We start from the raw sequence: 9,759 nt of genomic DNA on the forward strand, positions 1-9,759 counted from the left end.
TGCGAGTCCGTGTTGTTCTGGCCCTGCGAGTCCGTGTTGTTCTGGTCCTGCGAGCCCGTGTTGTTCTGACCCTGCGAGCCCGTGTTGTTCTGGCCCTGCGAGCCCGTGTTGTTCTGGCCCTGCGAGCCCGTGTTCTTCTGAACTTCGGAGTCGGCCATTTTTTGGAAAGAATCTGGTATGTGGATTGAGTCTACAGCGGATAAACGCTGCTTTTATATGCCTATGTCAGAATACCAATCTCCGTATTTATGTCGTAAGTTTTCTGAATGGGCCGTATTGATGGATAACTGTGTAAATTACGAAAACAATGGGGGTATCATCAGCAAGTGCCAACTAACTGGGCCTGCCCGCCGTCCGTTCAAACGGGCGGGGTGACTTGATGATCTATATTGCATGCGGGAAGCTCTGCATTCTCTGCAGGAAGGATTTACATTGCATACAGGAGTCTTGGCCAGAGCTGCCTGGTTCAATTACAGAGTACTTCTTTTTTGAAGTAGGACCGATATAATTCTCATTATTTCCATTCATTTAACTCATAATCCAACTGGAAGATCATCTAAACTGCTGAAGAATCTTTAAGAGGATAGGAAATGGCTGCAGGGTGCAAGTCGCCATTGCTCCCCGAAGAAAAGGATGCTACACCGGGATAAGCATAGTAAAATGGCACTGCAGCATAGAAGTACTCACATTAAGTAATCCATCCAGACTAGTTTCAGCAGCTGCCTTTGCGAATTCCTCGGCCGCGAGTCGCAGAGAACCCTGTGGTGTGCTTGCAGAGCCAAGATCAAGGAGAGATGCACACATCTGGCAGACAGCTTGATAGTCCTGGACTCTGTCACTGCAACGGCCAGCTATCATACTATCCCCAACATCCGCTTTATAGTTGTCAATAATCCATCTCTCGTATAAGCATCGGGTGTCTTGTCATACCAATTTTGACTCGACCAGTATCTGTAAGGATGACAGTCCCGCAGGATATACTTCCATGCACAATGCCGATTTCTTCGTGAATGTACCGCAGTCCATGAAGAACCTTAATTAACGTCAGCTCCATATGTACTGATCTTTTTTTTGCGCCCATACCTCTTTGCAGATTGTAGCGACAGCAGGCTCATCATTGGCGAAGATCTTCGCAACTCGGCAGAGCTCTAGCAGCGAGATGCCCCAGCATTCGTAGGTAAGGGTAATGGAATGGGGCGATAGGTACATCTCCTGGATGTTCACAATGTTGTCGTGCGATGTTTGAACCACCTGATTGACGGATACTCGCAACGCATCACGAGGGAGAGTCTTGAAGAACGAAACAGATGACAGCCCGAGGCTCACAAGAGGAAGGCAATTCTGACCACCAGCACCGGGGATGATTGGAAAGTAAAGCCTTTTACTTGTTGGAGGGAATTTGCGCGGTTTGAGGGCAAGGGGCAAGGGCTTTTTCGTCTCCGCGCTCTGCGATGGTTCAGATTGGACAGCATCCTCACTCTTGAGTGCTGGGGAGACAGAGTCATTCTCGAAAAGCTCGTCAATATCAGACATTGTTTGATAATCAGCACATGGAGATGACAGGAGCAAGTCTGGAGGGAATGTACTTATGAGCTCTGCTGGTCATCCTGGCCCAATAATTCTGTAATTAAACCTCGAATTACTTACAAGCTACCTTTGTTTTACATTCACTTTATTAATTTCTTTTCTTTTTTTTTTGTTTTAGGATTTTCTGGCGGAGTTTTATTTTATTTTTATTTTTTTCTTTCAGCATTTCTTTTGGGAATTTGGGGGGGTTTTTTTAGACGCCCCACTTGAATAAATTACTTGGTAAGTTACCGAGTACTATATTTCAATTAATAGTACTAGCTGAAATCGTATGAAGCGTCGAAAGTAAGGTCGGCGCCGTGTCCCCCCCTCCCTGGACCAGCTATTTAGGTTGGATGGCGTGGTCCTGGCCTTGAGGACAGGCATCTCAACCACACGAAAGAATTTGTTTCCACAATGACCAAGCGTGAACTTGAATCGCCGTTTACAATGACATCCCCCGTTGAGACTACCTCCCCACGCGACAGCACCCCATTTGTTAAATTCTTCAATCCGTTCACGTCTCCATCACAGCACTTTTTTGTCGGTCTTGAGCCGACGTGGAGTGACTTCAATGATATCGAATTCACAGGTAATATGCCTGTGGGACACATCCGGAAATACGCTGTGACTGGGAAGGAGCGGCTGGTCAGACTCAAAGAAACCAACCACCCCAACCTAGTCAACTTGAGGGATGTCTTTATCGCGGATGGGTTCGCTTTCTTTGTCTACGAGAAGTGGGGAATCTCACTACCAGGCATATACAGCATGTCGCCCATATTCCAGCTAGGGGAGGTAGAAGTGGCAACCTTGTGCCGAGAGGTGTGTTCGACCTTCTGGTCGAGCGGCGATAAACTAACTTTTTCAGGTGCTCAAGGGTTTGAAGTACATCCACCAATCACTTGGGACTGTACATGGCAACCTCGCTCAAAACATCCACATCATGGAGGACGGTAGTGTCAAGATAGCAAACATAGGTGAAAGTATGCTGGTGACACCGAACAGCCAAAAGCGATCCAAGGACATCCAAGGGGTTTGTGATCTTGCGCGTAAGCTGCTGGCTCATCGCAAGTCCGAAGCCCAGGGTGTCATTTCATCGCTCGCCACTGATTTTGCCAACGCCCCTACTGAGGCAACTATAGACGAGCTCCTTGTTGTAAGGGTCCCATGTTCCTGTTAACACATGAAACTTATTTCATTGCAGCACTCTTTCTTAACCATCAGCACTGGCACTTGGTGCCTGCGGCCCACAAACATTCTGTTCTCTATCATTCGGAGTCAAGAAAGTAAGCGCGGATAGACGAGCACCGCAATCTCTATTTCAGTAGGAATGAAAGAGTACCCCTTTGAGAAAATCCTGTGTTTCAGAATATTCGTAGCGTATGTTATAAAAGCCCTGGGCTCAAACAAGTCCTTCTTTTTTCCCTACTTGCTCTTCGAGGACCATCCGATATGGCTGCCACACACAAGGAACAAGCTTTGGACGCAGGTGCTACCTCTTCCTTGTCCACACCAGCCCGAAGCAACACGACTCTGACTTTGGAGACGGCATATGTTCGTATGCTCCTGGAACTGCAAGATATCCACTGGGGGTATAATGCGCTTGCGAGCTTCGCTGGCTGGACTCTCCTTGCTGGATATCTTGTAATCCCGGGGACATTCACTAGTCTCCAGAAGTCGGAGTCTTTGCAGGAAAATGTTGGCAACGCAGTCCTGAAGACGATCCAAAACCCACCTTTAGTTGGTATCGCGTGGACATTCCTAACCGTTGGAGCAGGCACTATGGGTCTCTTGTTCTACAGATGGAGGGACAACTATCTTTGGCTAATCAATCGTCTCTTCATGCAAGTTTTCCAACGTTGTCTCATAAAAGTGGCATGCTAAGAGAAACATAGACCAACCTTTTTGAATACTGCTGCCGGGCTATTAACAACCATTATCAATATCTACACGGCCAAAGATGGCTACTGGTCCATCATGGCTGTTTTAACCGTGGTTTCGAGTGGAACACTTGCTGCTGCCGCACTGGTCCTTACAGCATTTTATAAGTTCTGGAAGCTGAGAGCTATTCAGAAGGAGCACGACAGCGAGACTGAAGCTGGCAATCAGCAGGTCTTCCCTATGAGCTCACGGACCTAGTCACATAGTCGAACACAGGGTACAGACTGCCAGAATACGGGGCGTGAGGCTAGTTTTGGAATCACACGATTATGATCTTGAGGGGTGGGATAGGAGGATTTTGCGGGCGTGAGGCATAATAAATCAACAATTAGCTCTATCACCTATCGCCCAAATATCTACGAGCGCCAAGGCCATTGCCCTTCTCGTTCTAGTAGGTGAGCAATGCCGCTTTGAAGTCGCGCGACCTGGGTGAGCGAAGTGAGTGGGGAGGGTGAGTGGGTGAGCAGTGGGGGTGAGCGTCGCGCGACGCTCAACCTACCGGTATCCGTGCCTTTCTGCTGCACCCAACCGCCTTGCCACGCATTCTTCGTAGTCACATATTCTTCGTAGTTTTTTGACATTTGAAGCTATTTAACAACCACAACAATTAATTATCAATTAAAAAGTCCTCTCCTGCTTCACGGCTACGTATCTTGTTCTCATTGGCCTGCTGAATTCAATCCTCCAAGCGTGGCGTGGGCCGAAATCTGTAGACCTTCTTGAACTGCTTCACTAGCTTGTTTTGTTTGACGAAACTGTTCTTAGCCTCATCCATCACCAGGCCAAGCCGCTTCGTAACCTCCCCACAGCTCTGAGACGCACTCATCGCGAATCGTTCAAAAAGGGCCGCTACGGAGGAGAAACATCTCCCAGTTCCGCCAGCCTCATTCTTGGTGAAGAAGGGAAGCCATGCACTGGTTCACCCACTACAAGCCGTACTGATAGTAGTCCAGGGTCCTCACATCGTAAATCCACCCGAGATGCCATTCCATCATGGCGTAAACCATGTCTTTGGCATTGCCCGCGTGCAGCAGGACTGCACAACAACTAGTGAAGATTTATTTTTAAAATCCACCACGCGGCGGGTGAAGATGCTCTTTTCCGCGCAGACCAACATCCACTGTCCATATCAACACCCCTTAACGACAAGTTCCCGATCGTCCGTTGGGTGAGTTGACAGGACATCAGTGATCTGGAACCTGGGAGCCTACAACCGCGCGCGCGAATGTTTCCCCAAGCATAAGACGGACCGCCAGTCGGTTCGGCTCGGCCTCGTCCTGGGCCGTCTCCTTTATCCACCACGGAACAAGCGCGCAGTTAATTAGGCGACTGCTTATTTGAACATAAAAAACAAGATTCTTCTAGCATTAATTCGCGCTCCTGACGCGACATAATCCTGGCGGAGAATAGAAGGCCCGTGGTGTAACCACGTGAGGCTGTGACCGCCGTTGATGTTGTGGCAGAATGGATCTTCAATTCTCCTCTTGCCTTGATTTCTCTTGACCTCCTTACACAAAAGCACACAATCATCTGGTACCTGGAACAAATATCTCTCCTCTCCAAACAATCTTGGACTTTCTCCTCCCGGTCTCTAACCATATGGTTTGTTTCTTACCCCTGCTCGACCAGCAGCTACAAGACCATGCCACAAACTCTAGGACCGCTCAACTACGGGTGCACAGATTGGCGGATTAGTAGCCAAAGAGCCGCAAATCTACTCAATCTTGGTACCAAGCTTTGGACGAAAGAAGATCTCAAAGACATAGAACAACAATTAGCCAAATCTTATACAATGGAGGAATTTTCAGTCCATGGAATTGATGGAAGCATAATTAAAATTTCCAACCCAATGTTCCAAATACAGAATCCTATTTGGTACGTGGGTATGGTATTCTGACCCAATTCCAGCCAACAATCTAAGTTTTCCTTAGGAAACCCTATGTCAAGTACCAAGGATATTGGCAACTTGTGAAAGCACAACCCGACGGCCCAACCGAGACCTACCTATGCTCCTACATTGTGGATTGGACCAACCAGACTGCACGAGACTTTCGAGAGCTTATAGCGCAGCCCATGCAAGTTTTTGACAAGAAAGACATGTTGTGGCAGAATAGCAAGAGCTGCACGCGGCTGACAGACTTGGTCCGACCTCTACTTGGTACCAACACTGTGAAGAAAGTTCTCTGCTTCGGGCTTGGTGATTTTTGCCGCTCCGCGCCTGAATGGCTAAAAAAGCAGGACCACTCGAGGGATGAGAATTTGGAGGTGCAACATGTGACGGGCTGCATGATCCAGCATTCGATGGCTCTTACTATCGCTCATCTTTGTTATGGCAATGAAATGGTGCCATTACTTGCTCAGGACCCAGAGTATACAGAGGCCGCAAAAAGGATCTTGATTGAGAAGGGATTTAAAATCGTTGGACCCCATGGTGCAGGAGGATTCGCGGAAATTGACGAGGAATCAATCGTAATATCACCCTGGGCTGCCGCGCCAGTGAAGCAGATTATTGCCGATCTTGGTCGGCCTAAGATCATTATTACTACCGGCTTTCATGTCTTCAATAGCAAAGAGTAAGTTCGCTTTAATTAATCTTCGAATCTGTCTAACCAGGACGCTTCACAGAAAACCACTTGCCGATGCTGAATCTCCGAGAACAAAGCAAATGTGGCGTGATTATGATATCTATAGCCTTCCAAGCGATTTGGATGATGTTGAAATATGCTCTGCTTTGAGTGGAGGACAGTTGTATTATAGACGCGAGCAACCTCTGGGCTTGCAGAGAGCCTGAGTTCAGAGAATTTTAGAACTACAGATGATGGATCAATCAAAAATCACCGCAAGCATGAAATAGAGATTATAAAGGGAATCTACATAATCCCTGCTACTTGGTCTCTCCCATCCCTTATACGCTGCTGTGGCTTTCGTAAACTATTTCAGGAGGGCCCGCGGAGTCATTGTTGAGAAGGATCCTCATGACAGATTGCCGGTCAAGCAGCTTCGGTAACAGTTCAAAAATTACCCTTGCAGCTCGCCTCCCATCTCCGATTATTCACTCCTTTTTCTTGGAGCAATTGCAGCAGGAATAACAAGCGCCACAATCTGCATGAACGGCATTCTTCTCCTGTCCGCACTCGCAACACCTGACGGTTATGTTGGATTCAGAAGCCATGACGGAGGCAGAAACTAGAGGTATTAGATCATTGATATGTTATAGAGAGCACGTGTACGGTACTTAAAAAAGGCCCTGGCAATCAGGTACAGTATATCTTGACAGAAGCGGTTTTGGCGACCAAGGGTTGAGAATCGGAATAAATTAGAGACCGTTGCCGCAGCAGGCTTTCAGCCAGACGTATGCTATGGTGGAAAGTGGGTAGTCTGTCGCCCAGGTGTTAAACAAACCAAAGCACGAGAGTGGATTCTTGATAAATTCTAGAGACAATCGTTACTTTTGCAGTCTCTTTAAACAACAAGAAAGCGGGGTAATATGCATGGCAGGTCACCTAAGCATAACAGGCAAGACCTATGTAGGAATATGTATGTCCTGACAAAAAAGGTTGAGTGCAGGAGGCAACCACTAGATCGTCTGATATCCAGAGGTATGAGCGGCCAATCAATCTGCCCCGGCCCAGCTCCGCTCAATCGTCTTTGCTCCTCATTACTCCTCATTCCTCCCTTTTGCTCGCTATTGTTCCTCTTTGCTTGCAATTGTTCCCCTTCGTACCCCTCCGCCCACAATTGTTCCTATTTGCTCCCCATTAAACCTCTGCTTTCCAGCAGCCTATTCTATGGCACGCAAGCACCGCAAAATCACTCCATCTATAATTATTCAGAAGCTGGAGACGAGGAGGCGGTTGTTTGGCCCTGAACCGATCGATTTGGTTAAGACACAAGAAGAAAAGGCTACGCAGATTCTAACACTCTGGCGAGATGCAGACCCTCGAACACGGGGCTGGGCTAGAAACAGAGCACGGACACTGATGGAATCGGTTTATATCAATTTCAGTGTGGAAGTTTTCTTTCTCTGCTCTTTAAGTACAAGTATCACGGAGCTGGCAAAAATTGACCCTATCATCTGCGCTTCTTCTATTCGTGAGTGGTGGTCGGAGGCCGATCATCCTGCCGGACTTACACACACAGCCAAATCTTTCGAGACTCGTCACTGGGATGTATTCTCGGCCATTGGGAGGTAAGTCATTCTCCCGAAACCACAATTGATGTAGCAATAATTAAAATCACGCAGCCAACCTCCACCCACGGCCGTACAGCTCACACTGTCAGAACTCTTTAGGTTTCTGGAAACGAAGGCCTCGTGTCAAAATCTGCAGCTGATATGCCATCTATTCGGTCAACCACTTCCAAGCATCGACCTTGACATCAACGGCAGAAGCGCAAAGATAGAACTATCTCTCAGGGCCAGCGAAGCTTTGATTCAACACCTTCTCATCTCTAGAGACCGAGTAGACGAAAGTATCGAACCGCGGGATGTTGATAAAAGCGGCAGACCTGACCTGGCTGTATGAAAACGATATAGAGTTCGTTCCCTTTCCCAGTTACGACGTTCGAGATTGGATCGCTGTCGACTCTGACAGCTCCCCATTCTCCTTTCTGAGTAACGAGGAGAGCACGAATTGACGGACTTGCTGTTCCAAGGTCTTTACCTCCCTCATTGCAGATTGTCCATTCCTTATCTAACACAATTCCCACGAACTTCCCAGTGTTATCTAACGTTCTCCATTCGTGCACTCCCTCCCGAGCTGCTTCCAACAGCTTCTCCTCATCACTTGCAATACGAGTAACGTTCATAATCTGGGGACCTTCGGCCATCATAAGGAGAGATGAATTTTTTGGTCTAAGCGTGGCTGCAATTGTTTGCGTCGGAGTAAATCAAATGGACGCTGGGCGAAGAAAACGCAAGGATTAGTTAGTTTAATCTAGACATTTGGTAGCCCACTTACGTCCTTTAATAAAAGACAACTTGACGGTTGCTTGAGTTCTGCGAACAGAGAGGTTCTTCGCAGTAAACATGACGTGGAATAACCTTCCTTGGTGGGGTCTCGCTCACGAAATGTCAAGCATCAACGCACTCCCACTCCGTAGCCTTTGAGCGAGGGGCTCGGTGTCGGGTATAACATTTTTCCATAGCGGCCCAAAGTGAAGTACTGGCAGACTTTTGAGAATAAGGAGCGGTCATATATTTTAATCAATTGCGAGCAGTGGTCGCAGACCCCCGCGCTTGGTGCTAATGATGGGGCAAAGCGGCACCAGCGTCGTAAGGCAGAGACTGTCAAACGCTTTCGAGGTAAGGCCATCTGTCCCATATTGGTTTGCCTTGATAGTTTTGGATATTTCAAAGTCGGCTTTGAGATCTCCCTGTGATAAGCCAGGCGCTATATCTAATGTTGTTAGAGTCTGGTCTTTAAGATCATTCTGATAAAGCAACTATCAAGCAGTTCGTTGTGCTCCTGATGGATAATATCCATCAGAAGGATGAATGATACCAAGCAAGGACGAGCATGTCTCTGAGAAGGGCTCCGCATCTGAGGTAGAGGACAAGGCACATGAGGTAATATCTGACCAGGAGGAATCCAGCAGCAAGAGAAAATCCAGAGTCTCCCTTTCGGAGCATCAGATCCCGAAAAGGTAATATCGTATCCCGTATCCTTCATCGATAGTGTATTTTCTCCATTGATAGTGTATTAAGGTGAATGAATAAGGCGCTGTACAATTGGCCTAGCTGAGTAATCCCAAAAATGAGTTTGCCTTGGCTGATAGTGTTCTGCTGGTGTTGACCGAAAGTTCTCCAACAATCCAGGAACACCAAACATCCACGGTACGAGCACGCGCGAACCATATTGCCTGAACCATGCATGAGATACTCGATTCCTAAGCGGCTAATACCTGCTCGCGGGTTATAGAGTTGCTCCAAGATGATGCTTGAATTCTCTATCTAAGAGGCAAGCGGCGCGGAGGTCAACGGCGGAGAGCACGTGACGACCGGCTGATGCCTGAGGCTATCTATCAACAAAACACGAAGAGCAGAAAGCTATGTTGTTGTTTCTGACATGACCCTAAGCTGGCTTTTCCCGCTACTTTGCAAAGGCACCACGACCCTGCGGCTTCGGAGGACCCCCAAATGTGGAGTGGCCAAAGGCAGCGGGAGCCGGCGGCTGCGGAGGACTCTTAAATGTGCTAAAGGCACCAGGACTGACATCGGGAGCCTGTGGCTGCGGAGGACTCTTAAATGTGCTA

The 9,759-nt window shown here is 47.8% G+C and overlaps 5 protein-coding genes across 5 annotated transcripts; 4 read left to right on the forward strand and 1 right to left on the reverse strand.

Moving 5' to 3' along the window:
* Positions 1-497: 497 nt before the first annotated feature.
* On the reverse strand, positions 498-1,564 carry BDV14DRAFT_140116 (uncharacterized protein). The gene is made up of 4 exons (XM_073766327.1): positions 1,084-1,564; positions 931-1,033; positions 688-875; positions 498-636 (listed from the first exon to the last, which is right to left on the reverse strand). The coding sequence occupies exons 1-4, from the start codon at positions 1,531-1,533 to the stop codon at positions 553-555; spliced, it is 825 nt and encodes a 274-aa protein (XP_073623537.1). The 5' UTR covers positions 1,534-1,564; the 3' UTR covers positions 498-552.
* A 334-nt stretch (positions 1,565-1,898) lies between these two features.
* BDV14DRAFT_182292 (uncharacterized protein) lies at positions 1,899-2,912 on the forward strand. Its single transcript, XM_073770205.1, has 3 exons — positions 1,899-2,388; positions 2,435-2,722; positions 2,771-2,912. The coding sequence occupies exons 1-3, from the start codon at positions 1,984-1,986 to the stop codon at positions 2,864-2,866; spliced, it is 789 nt and encodes a 262-aa protein (XP_073623538.1). The 5' UTR covers positions 1,899-1,983; the 3' UTR covers positions 2,867-2,912.
* A 91-nt stretch (positions 2,913-3,003) lies between these two features.
* On the forward strand, positions 3,004-3,861 carry BDV14DRAFT_182293 (uncharacterized protein). Its single transcript, XM_073770206.1, has 2 exons — positions 3,004-3,410; positions 3,462-3,861. The coding sequence occupies exons 1-2, from the start codon at positions 3,019-3,021 to the stop codon at positions 3,703-3,705; spliced, it is 636 nt and encodes a 211-aa protein (XP_073623539.1). The 5' UTR covers positions 3,004-3,018; the 3' UTR covers positions 3,706-3,861.
* A 1,105-nt stretch (positions 3,862-4,966) lies between these two features.
* Positions 4,967-6,990, forward strand: BDV14DRAFT_182296 (uncharacterized protein). The gene is made up of 4 exons (XM_073770207.1): positions 4,967-5,382; positions 5,439-6,080; positions 6,133-6,693; positions 6,743-6,990. Exons 1-3 carry the CDS (start codon positions 5,150-5,152, stop codon positions 6,296-6,298), a joined length of 1,041 nt encoding a protein of 346 aa, XP_073623540.1. The 5' UTR covers positions 4,967-5,149; the 3' UTR covers positions 6,299-6,693; positions 6,743-6,990.
* A 199-nt stretch (positions 6,991-7,189) lies between these two features.
* Positions 7,190-8,647, forward strand: BDV14DRAFT_182304 (uncharacterized protein). Its single transcript, XM_073770209.1, has 3 exons — positions 7,190-7,696; positions 7,751-8,405; positions 8,466-8,647. The coding sequence occupies exons 1-2, from the start codon at positions 7,296-7,298 to the stop codon at positions 8,028-8,030; spliced, it is 681 nt and encodes a 226-aa protein (XP_073623541.1). The 5' UTR covers positions 7,190-7,295; the 3' UTR covers positions 8,031-8,405; positions 8,466-8,647.
* The last annotated feature ends 1,112 nt before the right edge of the window (positions 8,648-9,759 follow it).

Source organism: Aspergillus stella-maris, assembly GCF_047715825.1.
Source record: "Aspergillus stella-maris strain CBS 113639 unplaced genomic scaffold BDV14scaffold_77, whole genome shotgun sequence".
Lineage (NCBI taxonomy): Eukaryota > Fungi > Ascomycota > Eurotiomycetes > Eurotiales > Aspergillaceae > Aspergillus > Aspergillus stella-maris.